Source organism: Akebia trifoliata, chromosome 4, assembly GCF_017979445.1.
Source record: "Akebia trifoliata isolate Shusen 1 chromosome 4, ASM1797944v1, whole genome shotgun sequence".
In the NCBI taxonomy this organism is placed as follows: Eukaryota; Viridiplantae; Streptophyta; class Magnoliopsida; order Ranunculales; family Lardizabalaceae; genus Akebia; species Akebia trifoliata.
In genome coordinates, this window is record NC_141378.1 from 17114610 (window position 1) to 17138634 (window position 24025).

Here is a 24025-nt window from a genome sequence, read left to right on the forward strand (position 1 = left end):
AATATATCAGACCACGACGTAGACAAACAACGGCTATATTTCTCACCCACATTTATTTTATAGAAACGTAGGTGTTGTTTGTTAAACTAAACAAATAAGTGTTGAATGATTATAATTACTGAAACTGTATAAGCGCTGAATTTAAATGCTGAAATTATTGTCTGTTTACCGATCTGAATTATGTTGAACTGATTCAAATTAAGCACTATAATCACATAAATCTGTTTGTTACTTAATGCTGAAAATTGGTAAATTGACTATTTTACCATTTTCAACAGTTGTATGTTTAAGGAGAAATTATTAATAAAATCCAAAAATAAAATTTTTTTATTAAAAAAATATTAAATTTAATGAAATTCGTTTTGGGAACGTAGCTGAACAAATTCTCTCTCCTCCACATCATTTAAAAAGTAAATTTTAAATTTATTTAATTCAAATTAAAAAATAATATTAATTCAAATTAAAGAGAGAGAATATTAAATATAAATATTTCGTTAAATATTCCACAAAAAAAAAAAGAAAGAGGAAATTTCTCTCTTTAATTTGAATTAATATTATTTTTTAATTTAAATTAATATTATTTAATTTGAATTAATATTATTTAAATACGTAGATGAGAGAGATAATATTGGTGTGGGTTGCCTTATTAATTTGTGGGGTGTTTATGTCATTATCAATAGGACATAAGAGATAATATCATTTCAAGTATAAGGGCATACTTGTCCGTGTTGAAAAAGATCGGTGCTTACCGCTTCAATAAAAAAATTAAGTAATCCAACTTCACTTAATGCTTTTCACTTATTTTTCAATAATAAGTGCTGAAAATGTGGAGTAAACAAACATACTAATTGCTGAAGCTGAATTGCACTCAGCATTAAGTGCTGAAATCAGCGTTAAACAAACACCCCTGTAGTCTTTGATCTCCTCATATATAACAAACGGAGCTTCTTAGCTTCTCAATGGTGTTCAGATAAAAGATCTAGTGAAAGAGATGATCATGATCCAAAAGGCAAAGTTTTAAATCCATTTTAACTATTTAAGAATAAAAAACACTATAATACAGTCATAAACTCCTGAATCTATCAGACAATAACAGAGACAACAACAACAGCAATATTTCCCACCCACATTTATTCAACACAAGGAGTTCCAATCTCATATAAAACCCGATGAACTATACCGACACATGCATTGTAAGAACACGAATTATCCACACTCACTAAGCAGCCATTCAATATGATCTATTACTACCGGGCTTCGATGATGATGATGATGATGACTTGGTCTTTGCAAAATCAACTAGATCTTTGAAGAGAGCATCCTCCTGTTTGGCTTTTCTTGTCAGGGCCAATGAATCCTGAGATTCTGTCTTCCCTTGATTAAGAGAGAGATTCTGAGTTTTTCCTACTAACCCATCATTAAGAGATCCTGACGAAGCTTGCTGTTGTTTCTCAAAGAACTGTTGTCTCTGATTGTATTTCAATGGAGGGGGTGGTATGGAACTAGAAGATTGAACCTCCCAAGGAGCAGAAGGGAGCCGCTCGGTTGATTTTTCAGTATTTAGTGGTTCATCATATTTGGGCAGCTCAGAAAATATCGTAGACGAGGTTGAGTCTCTTAGGGTTGGTGTTCCCCGTGGATTGACATGGGCATTGTTGGAATGAAGCGGAACTGAAAGAGGCGTCACTTGGGGCACTTCAGAGGGTCTTTCGGATTTGTAGACATCGCCACTGAGATAATCAACCGTGCCAGCATCTGTACTGCTTGCCGCCTTTGATGAGGGTGGTGGAGGTAGAAGTGGGCTAACACGCAACTTTTCATTCTTAGCTTCGGCTGATTTCCACCCTTGCCCCTGCACATTGTCTCTCGAAGACCTGCAATAACATGAACCTTTACACAAGCTTCCAACATATTTGCACAAAAAAGTTAGGCCATATATGTATCAACAGGTTTAGAAGATAAAATATCCAGCACACAGTCAATGCCTAAGTACGGAGATCAGGACCTCAATTATTATTCTTTCATTTAAAATTTAAAATATATATATTATTTTACCATTTTCGAATATTCTGTATATGGGTGTGTGGCTATGTGGCTTGCAACAAAAGAAGGCTAGCTTGTCCATGTGGATTGTGGAAGAAAATAGAATGAGATACACGCTAAGATGAAGTCAACGAATTAATCTGTGATACCATCACCTTAACCTTCGTAGTTTTTCTTCCTCCAAAATCTAAATAAACAATCTTTTATTTTATTTTATTATTTTTTTTATGGGTAAGCAGGATTTGAACCCACGACTTCAAAGTTTCTTTGCAATGTGCCAAACCAACTGAGCTATGGGTCGTTCTTTTATTTGTTATATCCTAAAAAAGAACCTTCAGTTTTTTCCCCAAAATCCATCATCATCAACCTCTAAGGCAAAATTTTGCCCCTTCAATCTCAACATTTTGTCTTCTTTGACCTTCAAATCTCAAAAAAAAGACACGGTTTTTAGGGAGGTTGAAGATGATGGGCTTTTGGAAGAAACCCAAAACATCATTTGTATATTCCCTGATTTTTTTCAAAACTTTTCCAAATTGACCCCTGCCAAATAATTATGGAATCTGAACTTGGTTACTGTGTAAAAGATGCCTACATCTCCTCTCATGACCCAGGACTACTTGTGCATCCAATCATATAAATACAACATATTATCACGAGTTGCCTGCAAGGCTGAACCAATCACACAGGTAGTATGATTTTTCAAATTATGTATGGGGTCACTATCGTCAAAAGTCTAGGACAGACCATAATCCATATTCCTAGATTTGTTTAGTATAAAGATTGAAACTAATGAAATTCATTAAAAACAATGATACTTTCAGCCAGATTACGTCCGGAGTGGAACCAGCTTTAGAGGAAAATCTAGAGACCTAGGAATCCCATTGACTTAGAAAATTGTACTATTTTATCTTTTAAGAGATATCTCATTTTGGCGAACATTGTTGTGGTTTGTAGAGTTTGATGGTACTGGTCAACAAGAGGCACAAGCCACGCATCCCACCGGTCAAGCAAATTTTTCCAAGGGTATTTTCATAATTTCAGTGGGATCATGTAAAACAATAGTTAGGTTTTCCTCGAGGGTATATATATATTTTCGTTGAAAGGGTGTAATCTGTAACTGTGAATTTTCTCTTCCTAGTGGAATCAGTGTGATTCGTGGACATACCTCAATCTTGAGGGAACCACGTAAAATCTCTGTTTTTTTTTTTTTGTGTGATTGCATTTCACTTTACTTTTCTTTGTTTATTGTTCTTAGATCGATTTCTCTACGAACATATCATTTATGAGATCTTTTCTGCAAGTTTTGAAAGCTGAACCATTATTTGGATTAGAATTTGATTCGACCACCGAGATTAGCAGTACAAAATAAACTAACATGTTTGGGCATTCAGGGGACTATTAACCTCATAAAAGTGAAGGTCTTTTTAGTTTCTCCAGACCTAAAATTTTTTTTTAAATGGTTTCTTATCATAAGATTTTCAGCAACTAAACCTACCTCTAACACTCGCTACAAAGTTTTTTGTAAATCAGCCCATTCCAAAACTTTTAAAGCCCATCAAAGTGACTTACAAAAAGTAGATGGTCCACGATTCTTCAACTCATAGAAGTTTCGGCATGGGCTGATTTTTCATGAGGATGATCTCCTCATCATGGAGATCATCTTCACCAAAAATCAGCTCATTCCGAAACTTCTAACCCATGTAGGACAAAACGTGTTGGCCAAATAGTTGGCACCGGAAAGGCTCCCTATATATAGGGTCGGGTTCAACAGCCAAAGTTTTGTCTTATATGGAAGTGGTTCATAAACTAATGGTAAAAATTGACGGTCCACGATTCTTCAACTTATAAACTGGGGTTAGAAGTTTCAGATATTGGCTGTTTTTTGTGAGAATGGTCTTCTCACCATAGAGATCATCCTCACAAAAACTCAGCCCATTCTGAAACTTTTAGCCCATATAGGACAACACACTTTGGCTATTAGTTGTGCTGGAGTGATCTCAAGATTGGACCTCATATCGCACATCTTGACGTGAAAATGGATAGGAACCATAGATGCTTTTCACTCGTATCTCGAGGAAAGCATCTACGGTTCCCATACACTTTCACATCTGGATGTGCGACGTGAGGTTCAATCTTGAGCTCACTTCAGAATTATTCTATGTAGATAGATAGATAGATAGATAGACAGAGAGTAGTCACCTGGGTGCTAGCTGGGCAAAATCTTCTTCTGGCTCGTCATCCTCATGGTTAACATTCGCAAGAGGTGCAACTGGAGTTTCCATTGCTCCTACTCCGACAGTAGTAGTTCCTTCCACTATGTCATCATGTCGACGAAGCACACGCTGCAAGTCATCATTCAAGGTCAACCCTTGACATAAAAGTTCCTCATCTCTGTAAGGGAAGCAACCACAATTGTCAGTCTCAATCATTTTAAATGACGAGAAACCTACAAAAGAGATGGGACATCTACATACGATGTAGTGTTCACAAGAAACATGACACGCTTTTGGTAGGAACGGCATTGGTCGACAAGATCAACTATCACCTCTTGCTTTACACCCTACCCATGAGACAGTCAAAAGAAGCCAACAAATTAAATCTATGGCATAAATTAAGGCTTTCAGTTTCTATACAACAATCATTAAGAGACATGCAGTGCAACCAAGCTAAGAGGATTAGAAAATAAAGGCATATATCAAAGAGAAGTAAAACACGAACCAACTATTGCACAATCATCAAAAGAAAGAAGTAATGGGTTTTTTTTGTTTTTTTAATAAGTATACTTTTATTTCAAGAAAGGGACATAATGGTTAAATAAGCCACAATCATTAATGATTTCAGTCAAACATGAAAGGGTATACCAGACCAATAACCAAGAAGATGGAGAACCAGGTGCATCAAACACAGGTCCACCACAAGAAAAATAAATCATAGAGGTCAGTTAGATTTTTTCCCAGACACTTACCATGAAAGAAATGGAAATCCTCCATAAAGCAGAAGAACAGCAAAGAATACAAAATAACATCTGTATCTAAGCATTAGGAAACCATTAGGTGACCTCGAACATAGAAGAGACTTGAATTACATGACTAGCCTTGTTTTTGGCGGTAAACCGAACATCAAAAAGTTGCAAAATAAAATACACAAAGGGTTTCCAGAAGAGAAAGAATAAAACTGTAGACCGGAGAAGAGGTAGTAAAGGTCATTCAAACCATACCAGCCTTGACATAGATTGAACATCAGCCATACAACCAGCTAACCACAGCGAGGAGGGGAAGAAATGTGTATTGGGTTGTATCATTAAAAGCCCTCTAACCATGTCCGATTTGGATGAGTATTCAAGAAGAAGAAGAATATAGAGAAAGGGGAGAAAAAGTCAAATGTTTTTCTTTACTCTGATGTATGGAAAATGTACATAAATTCACTTGATGAGCTATAGCAACTTAAGTGCTTACTATGAACAAAAAATGCCCTCAACATAAGGATGATAAACATCATAATAGATAATAGACTATGCATTCTACAACACTCCCTCAAGCTGGAACATGAATGTCAAACATGTTCGGCTTGGGCATATAAAAGATTTCATTAAACCAAATTACCCTGAAAAATACAAATAAATTCCTATTATTACCCTAATTGCTATAAAATTATCATCAAAGCCTTATCCAAAGATTTGGGATTGGCTAAATATAAAAGTTAATGACTAAAACCCTGGTGGTTGGTTTTTGATAAAGATAAAATTTCATTAGAAGGGGTTGAGGTAACCAACCAAACATAACCCCCTGCCTCCCAAAAAAGAATAATAATAACGGACTCCCAAATTTCTTTCATGGTAGAATGTGGAACCAAAACAAATGTCAACATCCCAGATGTTGATTAGGTAATTTTACCAAAATAAATGAAAGCATGGCTTGAAAGAAGTTTTGAATGAAGAAATGCTATTGTGAGTAAGATTTTTTCTAGTCCTGGAAAACACACTTTAAGAGAAGAAATTACCTCAGAACTATGAGGATCCAAAGCACTAAGCATTTCCATTAACACGTCAGATAATCCCCGAGCATTTTGAATCTCTGACAAGCTACATTAGAACCAACACCAAGAAGATAAGCAAATGCAACAAAAATTCTAGCATCACCAGACCAAGAGAATAAAATTTGATGATAAACTGCTAGAAATGGCATCAACAGTTGCTAACTTCGCCTCTTTGAATATATTACTTCAAGAGAAGTTCAATTAATGTATCATTCACAAATTTCTCATGTCCATGATAGTGCACATTCTACAACATAGAAATAAGTATTAATAGGTTGTAATGAGAGAAGTTAATCACAAATTGTATTACAAGATTATAGTCAAAATGGGAATTATGATTTCAGCATTTTAATGACTATGTTATTTTATTTTATTTTGATAAGGGAAGTATATTAACAAAGGGATGAGTCCGAAGATGAAGAACACTCATGGAGGTAGAAACAGCCGATAAAGGAGCCAAATATAAAAACAGAAAATCAACCTCCAACATATATAACATAACCCAATCCAAATACAAAATCATCAAAGAAAAACCCTTTGCGGTCTTTGTGAACCAAAGACCATTTAAATAGAAGAGCTTCGATTCTTATGACTGCTCTATGCTCTTTTCTTCCCTCGAATGTTCCTCTATTCTTTTCTTTCAATAACCCCCAAAGAATAACAGAAGGGAAGAGTGTCTAAATCACGAGATGATTATCTCTAATAGAAAAGGCAGAGGTGTGCCAATTTTTACAAACATCCATGATTGTCTTAGGAAAGAACCTACATATGTCAAATAAGGATAGGAAGGAGCTTCTAGTTTTTAGCCCAGTCTCAATGAAGAAGAAAATGGTTTATTAAATCCCAATTTTTTCATACCCATTGTAGACACCAAACAAAATGGTTCATTATAACTATATTGCAACTAATGGGCTCATAATACTACTATGTAGACTTTGTCCTTAATGGAGGTTTTAAAACATATTAAAATGGCATAGCTATCTATGAGCCCCAAGTGTGTGCCTGGCTAATTTTCTCACCTGGTAATGCGGTTTAAGCAAGCACCCTTAACAACCTTGATCATCCCATTCATTCTATGCACATTTTTCTTGACACCTCATTTTGAGAAATGGACCTTAATGCTCATACTAATATGACGTAGCTGAAGCGTGTGAATCAATAGATTCGAAAGGAATTAAGAGATTGTGTTTAATGGAAGACACAAAACCAGCTTGAAAATATAGATTCAAGCTTGGAAAAGAAGGGAACTTAGAAATATAAATTGAAGCAAAATAGCTAAATTCAAAATTTATTGAATAAATTGTTATCTCAAAATTCGTATTTGAAACTCCTTATATAGATAACTCCATCATAACACCTTAGAAACCTTCTAAAATACTAAATATTAACATTCCTAATCTATCTATAATATAATAGCCATGGTTTAAAATATCAGAATGTATCGGTTAATATGTATCAGTATCAGCCAAGACTGATACGAAACATTGACCTTGAAAGTTTGAATATTTTGGGAATGTATCGGCCAATACCGTATCGTACGCTATTTTAAACCATGCTAATAACAACTTTCTAAGCCTATTATAACTCAATTTTCACACTTCTAATTATAGCCTAAGGAATAAAAACGAATTTAGACAAAATTAGAAACTAACATAGAATAGTACTACTAAAGTAAGTAACAATGAAATAGAAATTCTACTAGAAATAGAAAATAGAAGCAAATCCAATTAGAATTAGAAAACTACTTTAGACTATAATTAGAATAGTAGATGTCCTACATCACAATCACACGACCAGTTAATTCAACACGGCTGACAGGTCAAACAATGGAACACCTGGTTGACTGGACAAAGTTCAGTCATTAGAAAGATCAAAGGAGCCTAAGCTTTGATATTTGAGCTAAGATTTTGATGGAAGAAAAAGTATAAGGTTTATCTTCATCATTAGTGCCTTGTTCCACTTAAATTTGAGTATGTAAAATGAATCCTGTTTAACCATAAGTATAAGGTTAATGATCAAAAAGGAAAGAAAAAGAAGAAGTGGATGGTCATAAGCATATAGGTAATCAGATTTCAGTCTGAGATTTTTTGTTAGGCAGCGGTGTGCCAACAATCTTCCACGAATATATCAGACTGTCACATGCATGTTTAGGATTCATCGAAGATGACAGACCTGAGTTCCGTCATACAAGTTTGATGACAATAGTATTATTTTATTACGGATAACAATAACATTATTAAACAAATAAGTAAATTGTAATTAAATGGTACAGAAAATCAACTTACACGAATATGAACTTTCCATCAATGTTTAAGGATATACTTCTAGTATATTTACAAGAAATTAAAAACAGTTTCTATTTACAAGATCAAAGAAAGATGGGGAAAAAACAAACTTAGATAGCAACTCCACATTAGGATAAATGGAAGTAGAAGAATCTTCTAGCAAGGCCAATAACGTTCAATTAGCATATTAAATGGTTTGGGACCAACACCACAAATTATTGAATGGAAGTCAAGCTTGCAATAGACTGGATGGTTACATCAACAGCCAAGACCATATGGTCACCAATTATCATAGTGAAACAGTACCTGAGACCAGAAGCATCAGTTTGAAGAGAAGCCTCAACAGCTAAATCATCATACGGTGAAGTGGCATGAAGTATTGGTTGGGTTTGGGGTGGAGTAAACAAGGGTACACTGTTTTCTGCACGGGGTGGGTATTCTACTCCAAAAGACTGCCAATATTGAACAGAATCAATCGTTAGTGCTCAATGAATCATGGTGAGAAAATAAATCAATCAATTTCTAATCTAGCAACCCATCAATACACCGGGCCCTCATGGATGATAGGGAAAATTCCACTTGAAATAAAGGAAAAGCTCTACAAAGTTTTGAATTAAGATAACAGTGAGCACATGAAAACAAAATATTTTTTTGATGGCGAAAAAAAGCTCTACAAAGATAGTTAAATAAAAGCAGAGGAATAGCAAAGCTTTTGAAGGATTGAACACACCATAAAGGAAGTAACTATTAGCATTTTTGGCTTCCTATTTTAGTGGAGCAAGCTATTAAAGGAGTTCAATAGTGTCTTCCTCAAAGATCTAATGTTTTGGTGGGATTTGGTCTGTAATGATAGGAATTGATCTTGTGCTTTGTTTAATTTGTGTTGTATTTAGGTAGAGCTCATTAATCCCCTGCTTTTCTTATAATCTTAATAAAATTTGTATCCATAATTTATTTATTTTTTTAAAAAGGAAAATAAATATGCAAGAGTATGAAATAAGCCCTCCAGATGACATGAAATTATCATTAGAAAAGTTATGATGAAGGAAAAACTAAAAGTCAGAGCGAATCATTAAAATATTGGTCAAAGGACATAATACTCTCTGACAAACTGTTGGGTGAGGCAATCTTAAAATAACTTTCTCCAGGGATAATAATCAGTCGGGCTAGTCATGTCAGTTGATGTTAAGACCTGGCCCCAGACAAATGTCATTCTGAAGAAGAAGTTAAAAGAGAGAAGTTGGCAGATGAGGCTAAAGTTCTCTATACTGCAGATAGGGCAAGATCAATGAAGCCTCCTCTCAATAAACCAAGACCCATGTCACTTTTTCTAGGAAATCAAAGCATAAAAAGGGTATGAAAGAAAGCTCCGATGCATGTGGTTTCTAGTGCATCAAGAGGTCATAAGTTGAACGTGTTCTTGACCATATTAAGGAAAGTATACTGCTAGATGTGTGCCCTTTATGGATTCATGTCTGTATATGTAGCAGGGAAAAGTAATGAGCACGGGCTAGTTAAGGGTTGCTAGCTGCTTGGTACCTTGGTCCATCATTTGCTTTGTAGCCAGGAATGATGAGTTCTTGGCTTTTCTAGAATGCAAAACAGTGCAATTTGTGCCTTACTTATTTTCACACTGTTAATTTGTATGCTTGTTTAACTAAGCTTTTAATAACAACTATTACCATCTTCTATTGAGAAAGGTATTATAGGTAGTTACTAACATCTGTAGAACCCACAACACATATCTTCAGATGAGTATTCACATGTTACATTGGGGCCGTGCATATTTGCCAAATAAGCAAGCAAGTTTCATATTCATCTTTATATGAGATAACAGTGAAGATTCCAAGAACTAAATAATGTACTAGTAATACTTATCTAATAATAAAATCTGAATTGGAATATGTGATCGCATATGACAACTATAGAAGAAATGGAATGAGTATAATCCAACGTTTGTAAATGAAGAGTGGTTCTAATTGTTTTAGTGTCTATAATGGACTTGTTTTTGTGCAGAACTAATTGATAGGGCCTCATTGGTAAGTGCCAAAAGATTTCATGCATTGAAGCCCATGGTTCCAAACCTGAATTCATCATTACTTTCTCAAATGAAATCCCTTAGGATACGAAAGAGTGAAAAAGTGCTTTGCTTTCCTTGTTGTGGACACCTCCGCATGTAAAAGGAGGCGAATATCCATGCTTTTAGATATCAAGGTTCTCATTATGTTTTAATTTATATTATTCAAGGATTGTAGTGGGATTTTCTTTGAGAATTTTGTTTTTAAATGGGATTTTATTGTGAAGGGGGAAGTAGTTAAGGTATTCATAGCTTTATCTTTTGTAGGTAAGTCTCCTAGAGCTACTTTTTCACTCTCTATGTGCCTTCATTTTCTTATTAATCACCACTCACCAATTAAAATTAAAAATGGAAAAGTAAAAAAATTAGATTCATTTGTGGAAGCTATAAAATACATTCCATCTCAATCTTACATAGATAAATTTTGTGTAAGAATCATCACCAAGTATCAAATTCCTAGTTAAGGAGAAAAAAACAAATACAAGTTTCATTCAAAAAATAAGAAATTACAGCAATAACTGCCCTCTACAACATAAATGGTTCCTGGGGGTAAGAGAAATCCAAATCAAACACAGACAAAGGAAAGAGAAGATAAAAGTGAGTACCTTCAGCTCATGATATGCAGCATAATACTGAGGATACCTTCCACCAGGTCCCCCAAAAGCTTCTTGCCATGTATCTATGAGAATTAAAACCTTTTCCCTTACATTTAAATCGGGCTGCAGAGTTGAAATGTCAAAGAAATTGGAAGAACAAATTTTTTAATACAAAGGGGAAGTACATAAAAAAAGTATAAATCAAAGGCACACAGAAATTTGGTGACCTTTTTCTTCACAATTTTGACCATTTCATGTAAGATGTCACGCTCAACAATTTGTTGATAAACATTTTCCCCACAATTTTTACTGAGCGTCTCTAGCACCTGATATTTCCAAAACAAATATATAAATAAAGAACTCTTGAAAGAATGTAAACTGTGGAAAGAACACAAATTATGACTTGGCACATATGTATAGTAGAAAAATAAGATGTGTGACAACAATAACACCCTTAATTTGAAAGGTTTTAAAACCGAAATGAATTGACTTTGAACACCAGTTGGGTGAAAGAATCAAATAGATTTTGATACATTTTAACAAAGTGGGTGATTTGAAAGTCTCTCAAAAATTAAGCAAGTCAACAAGGCACTCAAATAGAGCAGTCTATAATCATCACAAACACAATATTCTATTATAAAAAGGTTTTAAAAAAAAAGAAATAGGATAATAACAATAATGATAATGACCACTGATCAGAAAAATTAATGATAATATAAAATACCCAGACTATCCCATCTTTAACGTAAATAAGCAAGGAAACATCCCATCTTTATAAGTGTACAGAAATATAAAATACTCACAAAAAGAGCAAGAAGTTGAATCTTAGGATTTTTACTTCCAAGGCGCTTCTTAAGTATCTTCAGTGCATCTTTTGCTTGCCTGTATTATAGAACCAATTCAATTTTTAAAAAAATTACAATGCCAACTCCAGTGCAATTCTATTTCAAATAGTAAAATAGTTCAAAAAGGTAACAGAAGAATTAGGGAATTTTAAATCAAATGTAAACAACAGATATAATAAACCTCAAATTGGAAAAGAGAAAACATCAGTGAACTCCATGAACACATCTAAACACCCAAACGAACAAATTATAACATTCAACAAAACCTGGCAGGCCAGAATTTCACCGCATCAAATAATTCAAAGGGTGAACACCACCATCTTCGGCATGAAAAAGTTGTTACCTTAATAGATTATATATGGATTAGGAACTTCATGTCAGGAAACAGTTGCCATAAACAAATTTCACACACTCAAGATCTGGTTAGAGACTAAATGGTTAGGCATTAAAAGCATAAATTGGAAAGTGAACCTTCTAGAAGAGCAGAAAAATGATTTGAAAACTTCTTTGACTCACTTTGGCTCACCTGAGTCAAACCAAAATACCAGTTGCTGAATCAAAAAACTTATGTGACTCCTGACTCGTGACTTAGTCCAACATAACCTGAGTCAGTTATGACTCGATGTTCAGATCGTCTAGGCTTTGACTCACCCTTGATACATTGGCTACAGTGTTTTCTCCTTTTTGGCTCGAATAAATTGGATCCAAATAGTCAAGATCCCAACTCAACTCTCATCTCAATGGAGAAAACTTTGAAGCGGGATAAGTTTTGAAGGAACCTCTTTTAAAGCTGCAAACGTGTTCTCCATTAACTTTTAGATTTATATCTATACCCCTCCATCTTTTTGTTGAATATTTTAAGTACTCCTTTAATTTAACCAGTGAAATACCCCCTTGATCCTCTCTTCTTTAATAAAAAAATGTATAAAATGACCCCATACTAAAAACTGTAGCTAAAATACCCTTGATTTACAAATTGGCATTTTCAACACCTTAGCAAATTATGTTTGCTACCTTACTTTTCGATCCGATTCTATATGCTAATTTTATTTTAAAAATAAAATATACACGATTTCCACCCAAAAAAGGAAAATGGATTTTCATCCTATTCACTAGGAAAATGCTTTTCACTCCTTAACCATGTACCCCCTAAAATAATTAAATAAATAAAATCATAATTTCCAAAATCGACTTGGATGTCCATCGACTTAAATTTTAATAGAATATATTATTTTCAAATATTTTAAAATTAATTTTATATTATAAATTAAAACATATTAAATTTTGATTTAGACTCACTCCATTTTTACGTTGACTCGATCAAGATATATTTTAGACATTTTCATTGTATTGATTGAATTTAGAAAAATCGATTGATTTATTCAGAATTTTTCAAGTAATTATTGAGTCAACTCATCAACTTGGTTAAATCAAAATTCAAAAATGGAGCGAGTCTAAGTCAAAATTTAATCCATTCTATTTTATAATATGAAAATTATTTTTAAAATCTAATATATTTTTATTTAAAATTTAAGTCAATGGACTTTGAAGTCGATTTTGAAAATTATAATTTTATTTATTTACTTTGTTATTTTAGGGAGGGGGGGGCACATTGTCAAGGTGGGAAAAATATTTTCCTAGTGGTTAGGATGGGAATCCATTTTCCTTCTTTGGGTGAAAAATCGTGTAAATTTTGTGTTACTTTATTTTTAAAACGAAATTAATATTTAAAATCTAGTTGAAAGGTAGGGTAGCAAACAAAATTTGCTAAGATGTTGAAAATGACAATTTATAAATCAAAGGTATTTTAGTTATAGTTTTCAATGTGGGCATTTAGGTCATTATAAACATGATCTATTAAAGAGGAGAGATCAAAGGAGGCATTTCTCCGGTTAAAACTAACGGAGTACTTAAAAGCTCAGATAGAGAGAATAAACGGACTCCTCGAGGGCTACCTAAGGCACTTTAGTTCTAAAAATTAATTGAGTACACGTGTGCTGCTTTAAAGAAGACTCCATCTCAATGCCGGACAATCTATAATCCAAGTCTGAGTCGTAAAACCATGAACAAAAGAAGACCAAGATGGAACCTCAAGCATGATTTGAGTTCATCAGTAAAGTGTGTAGATGTGCAAGGTAGTGTTCTAAAAGTCTTTGTCTGATCTAGCTGGTTTAACAATTACAATGAAATGAAAGCTAGGGTTTTGTTGGAGGGAACTGACTTTTTGTGGAACTATTACTAAGGCCTTAAAAATCAAAATGGTCCACAAGTCCACACTAGTGAATCAAAAATCCCTGAGATGTGTTTCAAAAAACCAAAAACAAAAAATATCAATTGGTAGATAACATACTATATTGACTTTCAAAATCGGTAAGACAATTCCATATGTAAAGATTTTACCTATATATACCTTTAGCTAATATATATGTGAACTTTTAGTATGGAAACCACTGTTGAAAATTATGAATAAATAGTGGTAAATGACAATTTGCAATAAGCCTCAAGGGCATTTAGGTATTTCACGTATGTGCTAGCATATTTATTTATAAGTGTGATACCATCATGTATGTGTGTATATCACATGAGAGAATAATTTTTCTTCTTTCTTTCCTCTCTGATATTTTTTCTTCTCTTGTGAAATGTATGTCTTGCCATCTCACTCAACTTACAAACTCAAATATGAATGTCAGATTTACTTGATAAAATGCAGACACCCAGATCAAATTCTACAATCTTTCCCTCCAAAAACGAAAGATAAAGACACTTTTCAATCAAAATACCAAAGGGGACGATTAAAATGTGATGGTGATGGCCTCTTTGGAATAATTCCCCAGACATATAAGTTAACATGAATTGCATTCAAGAATGAGCATCATGTGAATGATCTCAACTCCTCAGCATTGGTTGATATATTCCAACCCCTAACCTAACTTTTTTTCCTTCACACTGACTAGATAAATTCTATCTATCAATGGGATTTTCTGTTTTTTATATATAATTATAAATTCTATTTAAAAAATAAATAAATAAAATAGGACAACGAGATAACCCCCTAATAATACAGAAAAGAACATAAAAGGGCAAAAAGCAAAGAGAAACAAACAACTAAAAATACAAATGACTTGGACCTAATTGGAAGATAACATATCTCATCTATCAATAAGAAGTTAAAGTCATAAATTTCAAAAGTAATACCACAAGCATCTAAATTAACAAAACTCCATACTGCATAGAACTACGAAAACCAAAAATTCGAAAGAAAAATAATTTCATAATTCAATAATACCAATCAATCAAAAGATTAAAAAAATTAAAAATAATAATAAAAGAGTAAATGTGTAAGAACGATACCCTGGATCAACATTAATAATGTCACATAATTCGATGTTTATTGCCCAATCTGGACCGATCAACATATCACTGGTGGCCCTATCCGCGCATGCCGCAGCCCTATTAGCCATGCTTATCCCGTACTCTTCTTAGTCCTCTAAAACCACATCAAATACCCACAAAATTGTCTCTCAGAAAAATATATTGGATATTAATCCACCAAATTTTAAATAAATAAATAAATAACCCATAAAAAAAAAAGTGTGAATTAAGAATAAGGGGGTTAAATTCGATAAATTCACAATTCAAAAGCATCATTCTGACAAGAAATTGAACTAAAAAAAGGGGGAAAAACATCAGAACCCATCTAATTATAAATTTAGAAGAAAAAAAAAATTGTTTCGACCTGGACTGACTTTGATTTTGGGGAGAAAAATACTATAAAACACCAAGATTTTAGAAAAGAACAGAGAGAGAATCAGAATTAAAAATCCTGAAGACAAGATCGGGTATGGAGGATAAGAGAATTGGAGCGAACCTCACCGAAGGTTTTGCTTTTGTGGAGGTTGGTTGGTCAGTTGTGTTCTTTTTCTTTCTGCGGGTCTCCGTGTCTGCTTGGGAGATAGAGAGAGAGGGAGAGATGTAGATTGGACTTTTTGCAAATTTGGATTGACGTTTGGAAATTTCTCAACCTCTTTCTTCTTTTTCAGAGAGGAAAAAAGAGAAAATTAAAAAAGCCACCCTACAAAATTGATGATATTATATTTAACCCCTAAAATGTAGGATTAAGCTATGTGAAAACATAATAAAGATCAATCATGCTTTAAAAACTCGATTTAACGTCTCGTTCACTGATGAGTCAACTCGTCTTCGATCAGAAAATTTATTTAACTCAGTTTACAATTATTTATTCATATATATTTATATAAAAATAATTTTTTTATCAAAGAAGATAGATTAGAATATATTTAATTATAGAATTACATTTTATTTAGATTATAATATTTAATTTTTTTAATTAAAATATATAAAATCTCAACATATTCAAACAAGTTTTACTAATTCAAACAAGATTTTCAAAATATCGTTTGAGTCATCTCATTTGTCTTGTGAGAATTTGCACATGTTATATGTATTGTCTATCAATCTCGATCATGGACGATATGAAGATGACTTGAATGAATCATCTCAACCTCAAACAAGATTTTAAATCATGAGCTCAAACTAACTTGACATCGCTAGAATCAGTACATGAATCATCTACTTTAAAAGAGTTGTCCTATCAAGTACATGTGTCTCTCGATGTCTACTGCAACAAAAGTAGTAACTGGAGTTAACATGTATCATCCATCCAAATTTTGATTTATTTAAATTTTAATTAAATAATTTAAGTTTTAATAGATATTTTGAAAGAAAAAAAAAATATACCATTAATTTGAAAAAATGTTGTTGACTTTTTGATCAAGGGATAAACCTAATCTTCAATTTTGTATAGAGTATACCTTAGATTACCAAATTTACAGGGGTGTTGGTAAATTACCCAAAAAAATGTCTTCATCAATACGTTTTCCAAACGCCATTAACTTTTGAATGTTTGGCCGGCATGATAGGTGCACCTCGCATCAAACAAATGAAAGTTCTACGTTTTCAGATGAAGCAGCTTTTTTGTCAGAAGAAGTACTTCTTATGGAATCACTTTTTTGTATAAAAAATATATATATATATATATTGCTACATCAATTACATCGTAAGAGATGCCCTTCTTTGGGAAGGTTTGGTGACTAATAATTTAGACAAAATTACTTAATAGATCCGAATGTATGATTTTCCTTTTAAATGCCCCCTAATCTTAATACATATACTTAGTAAATATTTGGTGAGTGCCTATTTACCTTCAAGGAAATATTTAAAATACGTCAAATATACTTGAAACAAAACAATAAATCATCGATCAAACAAAGTAATTAAATCAACTTTTAAATATATATAAATAAATAAAAGAACTAACATGTTGCTTTGAACACACACAAAAAAAAAAAAAAAAAAAAAACCAAATCATCATTTTTGAATAAAAATATTGAAAATGCCACTTTTAAATTTAAAAAATTGCAAATTCCTTGCTTTTAAATCTATCAAAAATGTCAAATTCATCTTTTGTTGATGAAAAAAGAAGCAACAATTTCACTACTTCTTTTATATATATAATTAAATCTTTCAAAAACAACAAATTATTTGTTGTTATCAGATCTTCAAGTTTTATCGTCATTTATTAATGAAAATGTCAAGTAAAATGAGAGATGAGTGAATGCTATCCCCCCCCCCCCCCCCCCCAATTTGAGGGTATTTTGAAAGAAAATCCTAAATTAAGATATATTAAATAATTTTTCCAGCAATTTTGATAGGCATTTTGATCAAATAACTTAAGATCTTGGAAATATTTTTAGATGTATTTTGATAATAAATTTAAATATCCCGTTTTCAAGTATACTTGAGGGTAAAAAGCTAAAACCACCCCAAAAGTGTGCAACACGACGGTAGAGTATTGTGTATATGGATTAAATGACTTGGTCATAAGCCAAAAGTTCAGTGGGGATGGAATATTAAGACACGTCAAAGCACTAAATGGATAATTTAAACATACTATAAGGTTTTGATTAATATTTGAGATGCCCTCTACATTTTTTAAACTTATAAAACACCTTGACCTTGGTCTTTTTTGAGAAATTAGAGTAAAATGATAAAAATGCCCTTATCTTCAATCTTTTGCAAAAAATCCTTGATTTTTATCGTCAAAGCCCACAATATTAAACTCTAAGTATATCAATTCATAATCATCTTCAAACCCAAGAATACATGCTAAGACTTTAAAGACAATGGATTTGGGGAGAAAAATAAAGGATTTTTGGCAATGAATTGAAGATGAAGGTGAGTCCATAAGTAAGGAGTTTGAAGACAATGGGCTCGTGAGAGAGATATTAATGATTTTTAGCTATAGATTTTGATATAAAAGACATTTAAGTCATTTTTATTAGTCTCTCAAAGAAGACTATGGTTAAGGGATATATAATAGATTTTAAAACAGTGGGGATATATAAAATATTTATCAAATACAGGGGCATGTCAAAATCAACGCTTTTGTAAAACCGTTCGGACTTTTCTTTGTTGATGATGATGTGCGAGTGCGATACGCAGACGCGTGAGGAGGTCGGCAAGTTTCAACCCTCGATGAGTCTATCTTGAATCAAACCATTTTTCAATTAAATTAAATTATAATATATTTTTATTAATAGTACCTAACCTAATATTCTTTATTAATAAAACTCGAAGTTTTACCTAAGATTTATATAACTCACTTTTGATGAAATTTATAATAAACCAACCTTTCTATTATAAAATTGAAAACACAACTAACCTTGGGGCCAGACCTGTTAAGAATCGAATTGACTCTAAATTGAATTTGAATTCATCTATGATAAAGATCATGGACAAGAGATCAAATTATAAATATAATAAGATGTTAGATACCAAATCTACAAGATAAAAATTGGTTTTTCTATTTCTCTATTAACCCACCGTGAGATTAGCTGAGATGGTAAGAAACAATTGAGTGTGCTCCTCAAGTCGTGTCTTCAAATCTTTATACGTCCCTTCAGAAAAATGTGACTACTTACCTATCGTAACACATGTCAGGGTAGATTAGTCTTAATCCAAAAGATGGAGTTACTTCTTGGGTTAACAAAAAAACAAAAAACAATAAACCAATAGTTTCTATGAGGATCCATTGACTAATCTTAGGAGTCAACTTTTGGATTAAAGTCAGAAGGATAACATATGGTCTATTCGTAACTTAGTATGCACAGAGTCACAATTTATTTCATTTTAATATGGCCAAAGCATGCTTTCATCGAGTTGACATGACAACTAAAAAAATTCAAGGTTTTGGAAAGTGTAATGATTTTCTAACACCCTTCGACACATGCCCCCATCACAGAACTATAGATATTTTGCATCGGGATACATAAAATCATAAATATTTTTCTTGTGTATCCCAAGACAAATGATCTATGATTCTGTGATGAAAGCATGTGTCAAAGAGGGGCATTTTATTATCACAAATATTTTGGAAATAGTGAGTTACCGAGTCTACTAAATAAATAACCATGGATTGTCAAACATAGAACAATCAAATCAATTTACTCAAGTAACCATAAAGCTTTCAAATTTTTTACAAATATAAGGTTGACTAGATCAACTCATCGGATGATCACATAAATTCAAATGTTTGCAAGTGTTGCTTTGTAAATTCAGTTCAATCAACTATGCATTTTTTCGATGAATGAGAAAATGATTAGGTCATGCCTACAATTTAAAGGGTATTTTAGTATGGTTGGTTTCCTATGACTCATGAGAGAGCATATGATCCTGACCATGTGAACAAGAAATCCAATGGTTGGGATTTTTACATATCTCAAAAACACAAATTTTGGAGATTAAATACCAAAAATTAGATTTTGAGTTTCCTGGAGTCATTCTTCACGGGTCACCAGATCCTGGCCCTTTTACTCGTGAAATTTTGATTTTGTTCAAAATATCATTCTAAAACTAAGATTTAGAACCAATGTTTTTGGGTAATTATAAAAACACCCCACGAATTAATAAGGGCAACCCACACCATAATTGAATTATTGTCTTATATGAGTTAAAAGTTTCGGAATAAGCTTATGGTGAGGATGATCTCTATGATGAGTAAATCACCCTCACCAAAAATCAGTCCATTTTGAAATTTCTAATCTCATCAAAACTGATTTACAATAAAATGGACAATTTATGATTCTTTAACTTGTTTTGATGGGGTTAGAAGTTTTGGAATGGGCTGATTTTTGGTGATGATGATCTCCTCATCATAGGGATCATCCTCACAAAAAATCAGGTCATTCAGAAACTTTTAACCCAAAACAATTTGACTACAGTGCTTTTATAATTACCCATTTTTTTTCCATTAATTCGTTGTAAAAAAAAGATGTTGACCTTTAGTAAGGGGTAAACCTATCATTTCACTTTGTATCATGGGTTTTGAACCCATAGACCTACTTAGCAAGGGCAAGGCAATTGGTCTCTTAGAGTATCATATCTCTCCAATACCAAACCCCCCTCCCTTTAAAATAAAAAATAAAAAAATAATCTAACATATTATGTTAGGACTACAACTTGGGTGGGACGAACCCAAACCCGAAGGGCTCAACCTGACCTCAGGTCAGATTTGGTCACAGTTAACTAGGATTCAGGCCCAAGTTAAGGCAGAAATTTTATTTATTTTTTTACTGAAACCCGATTCAAGTATAGACATCAGTTGCCAAAACCTAAACTTAATATGATTATAATTTAAAAATATTTAAAAATATCTTTATTTCTCTCATTCACAATTAATTTCTTGTATGTAAATTTAGAAATAAATTTTTAGGACTTCTAATTATAAGTTTAATATTTTCTTAAATACCACTTATCTTATATAAGTAATTAATCATTATCACTACTAAACAATGTCTATATTACTGAGAAATAAGCCAACCCAACTTGATTGGGCTAGGATTGATCATTTCATGCCCGAGGTCTGGTTGGGCGTGGGTTGATCCCTAGCCCGCCTAATTGCAGCCCAAACCAGGTAAGGGTTTGGTTTTTCCCCTTCTATTGATTCTGATGGGTACTCAATCAAATTCAATCATCAACTGAACTCACTCAAATTTCTAGTTTATGTGTTGTAAAAGGAAATTCAATAGAACTATTGTAGTGTTATTTTGGTACAAGAAGGAAAGAATCCTCTTTTCAATAAAAATGTCTTAGGCTTGCTTGGGGGCGCCCAATCGACACCATTAAAAATGAGGAAAATTACTTAAAGGGCAGTGGCATAGGGATTTATTTTTAAATAGTCGTTTAGTTTTGCATTGTAATTTGACAGGACATTGAACTTTTTATTTCTTAATGGTCCCTCATTATTGGTAAACTCATTGCTCTTTATTTAATGTCGAGTTCACAATTTTTACTGTTGAACTCACCACTATTTACTATTGAGTTCACGATTTTTTATATTGTCAAACTTGACATTGGTAAAATCCACCCATTTTCAATTTTCAAGTTTTTCAATCAAAATAGATGGAAAGATCGACTAAAAACTTTAAACAAGGACTTGTTTAAATGATTTTAATCCAAAAGAATCATTTTTGATTGATTTTCATCTAAAAACTAATGAATAAAAAATAAATAAATAAAATCCTAATTTTTTACATACATCTTCAAAATGTTTGGAAAATCCCTTGGAAATGACTTATTCTTCCTTCTTAAATCATTTCCGATGGACTGGAGTCATCTATACTCAATTGGGATGTCAAAAATCTAAAAATTTATGGACGAAAATGATGAGTTCGAACGGTTAGGACATTCAATCATGAGAAGTGTGGGGGATGAGGTATTGGGACTGTTAAGAAAAGAAAAGTTTACTAAATGGGCCATTAAGAGACTGTCCAAAACTTAGGAATTATTTAGAAACCTCCACGAGGATCCTTTAAATAATTTTTCCTAAACATGATAGTGGTGGTGATTTCCTGTGCAAGATGGAATTCGTTGAGAGCTCTGCAGTTTGGCTGAACTAGGAAATTCAATTGAATTTGGAATAGAAGCTTGTAATTGTTCCTGAAGTAGGAAACTCAATTGAAATATAAGTAAAACTAATGGAAATTTAAGAACTACAATGTATTCAAAGATATTTAAGAACTAGAATTTCCCTTCATTCTGATCAAATTTCTAGCTTTCCAAATTTTAAGTTTCAAACCCGCATAATTTTATTTTAAGTTTTAAATCATTATATCCATAATAATAAAATGTTGTTATCTTATAGTCTAAGGAAAAGGAAATTTTTTATAATTCAATAATTGAAAACTTCTACATTAAATTAAAGGACCTGTTATTGGCACCCCTACTTTAATCTCATGTTGAATATGACAAAATTTCGAGTTGGGTATGTTGTTGATTTTAATTCCCAAAACATGCATTCATCATTTTTATAAACGTTATTTTTCATCATTGATTTATAATTTTAAGTTTTAGGAGTTTGGTAACCGCCATTTCAACACTTGGGATCAAATTCAATTTTATTTTTATTTTTATTTTTGTGAATATGAGTTTTTCAATAAAATTTAGAAGGATGTTGTGGTCGATTTTCAATGTGAGCCCAACAACCCTAAGTAAGATTTGTTAATTGTTAATTTATACATTTTTCGTATAAAATGGTTGTCATTTGAGTTTAGAGATGTTGAACCTTAACTAAATTTAGTAGAATTTTGAGATTTTACAATGGCATTTTTTTTTTAATTAGTAACTTAAATTTCCTTCAAAAAGATATGAAGTATTGATGACTATACATGAAAATTTTATAGGGTTGTCTGCCTAAAGATTAAATAAGATGGGGTTTTCACTTTTTAGATTAAAAAACCAGCAGTTATTAGTAGCGACGACTCATTGCACATCACACACGATCAATTGCACTCTATCACTTAAAAATCCCCCTTTCCAATCCATTTGGATTACACTCCAAAAGATAATTAAAAAATGTTTCACTCATTTAAAATAATAAAAAATAAAAAAAATTCTTCTTTCTCAATTATACCCAAAGAAACTATTGCTAGTTCAGTAATTTTTGCAAGAAATATATATATTTTTTATTTACAAAGTTACGTTTTCTTGAAATACATAGAGTTAAATAAAATTATAAACAAAGATTAAAAAATCAATGCCTTAATTTAAGTTGGAACCAAAGAGAATACAAACAAAATCAGTCACAAAACACGATCAAAGTAAGACACGGGCAAATAATACAAAATTATAAGTTGAAATAAAACTTAAACAGTAAAAGATTACGTATTGGAGTGCAAGAAGTAAGTTAAAATAGAAGTCATAAAAATACAAAAGAAATAAAGGATTTTTTAAGGTTGGTGTGCAACCAACAGTTAGTGTAACTAGTTTGTCCCTATCTGTATAATAATTATTATTATTTAAATTAAAGAGACTGAATATGATGATATTTTGGTTATTTTCTAAGGGTATGTTTGATTGCATGAAAAGTCACTTTCCATAGAATTTGAAATCTATGGAAAATTAGTTGTGGAAAATAGGTAGGGTTGGAAAATCAAATTCCATTGTTTGATTTCACTTGGATAAAATCATGGGAAAAATATGAGAAAAAAGAAGAAGAGGAGAATGATAAAGATGGGAGGAGTGGGAGAGGAAGAAGAAAATGACGAGAAAGAGGGAGAGGGCAGGATGTGGTGACGGTGGCAAAGAAGGTGGTGGCAGCGGCAACGATGGAGGCGGCGACGATGGTAACGATGGAGGTAAGTGAGGAAAATAGGGGGGAGAACGTGGTGATGGTGGTGGTGGAGGAGGTGAGGGATGGAGAAGGAGAAGAAGAAAAAGAAGAAGAAGAAGAAGAGAGAGAGAGAAGGTGGTCGGAGACGGAGTCGATAAGGACGGCGAGGTTAATATAATGGTGATAGTGGTAGTAGTGGTGATAGGGAAGAATTGAGGATGAAAAATATGGGTGAATTTCATTTTCTCACCCATATAGGTGGGAAAGTGAAATCTATGATTTATTGGATTTTTTAAATGGAATGAAAAATGAATTTTCATTTTCATGTATAATCAAACACTTGAAAAATATCATTTTATATGAAAATTCATTTTTCACCATATTTTCATGTGCAATCAAACATACCCTTACTCTCTTTTCAAATATTTACCAAAACATTGAACGGTGAGTCAAAA

At 32.5% G+C, this 24025-nt stretch overlaps 1 protein-coding gene across 1 annotated transcript; it reads right to left on the reverse strand.

The window, feature by feature from the left end:
* Positions 1–998: 998 nt before the first annotated feature.
* LOC147404205 (TOM1-like protein 3) lies at positions 999–15903 on the reverse strand. The gene is made up of 10 exons (XM_086440061.1): positions 15750–15903; positions 15233–15368; positions 11840–11918; positions 11264–11362; positions 11046–11159; positions 8670–8815; positions 6043–6124; positions 4518–4603; positions 4243–4434; positions 999–1874 (listed from the first exon to the last, which is right to left on the reverse strand). The coding sequence occupies exons 2-10, from the start codon at positions 15340–15342 to the stop codon at positions 1232–1234; spliced, it is 1551 nt and encodes a 516-aa protein (XP_086296187.1). The 5' UTR covers positions 15343–15368; positions 15750–15903; the 3' UTR covers positions 999–1231.
* Positions 15904–24025: the final 8122 nt, after the last annotated feature.

Coding starts and splice junctions, on each gene's coding strand:
- LOC147404205 (XM_086440061.1), bottom strand. CDS start 15,342: ATGGCTAATAGGGCTGCGGCATGCGCGGATAGGGCCACCAGTGATATG. Junction 11,919..15,232: donor ATTATTAATGTTGATCCAGG/GTATCGTTCTTA, acceptor TCTATAATACAG/GCAAGCAAAAGATGCACTGA. Junction 1,875..4,242: donor TTTGCCCAGCTAGCACCCAG/GTGACTACTCTC, acceptor ATGTTATTGCAG/GTCTTCGAGAGACAATGTGC.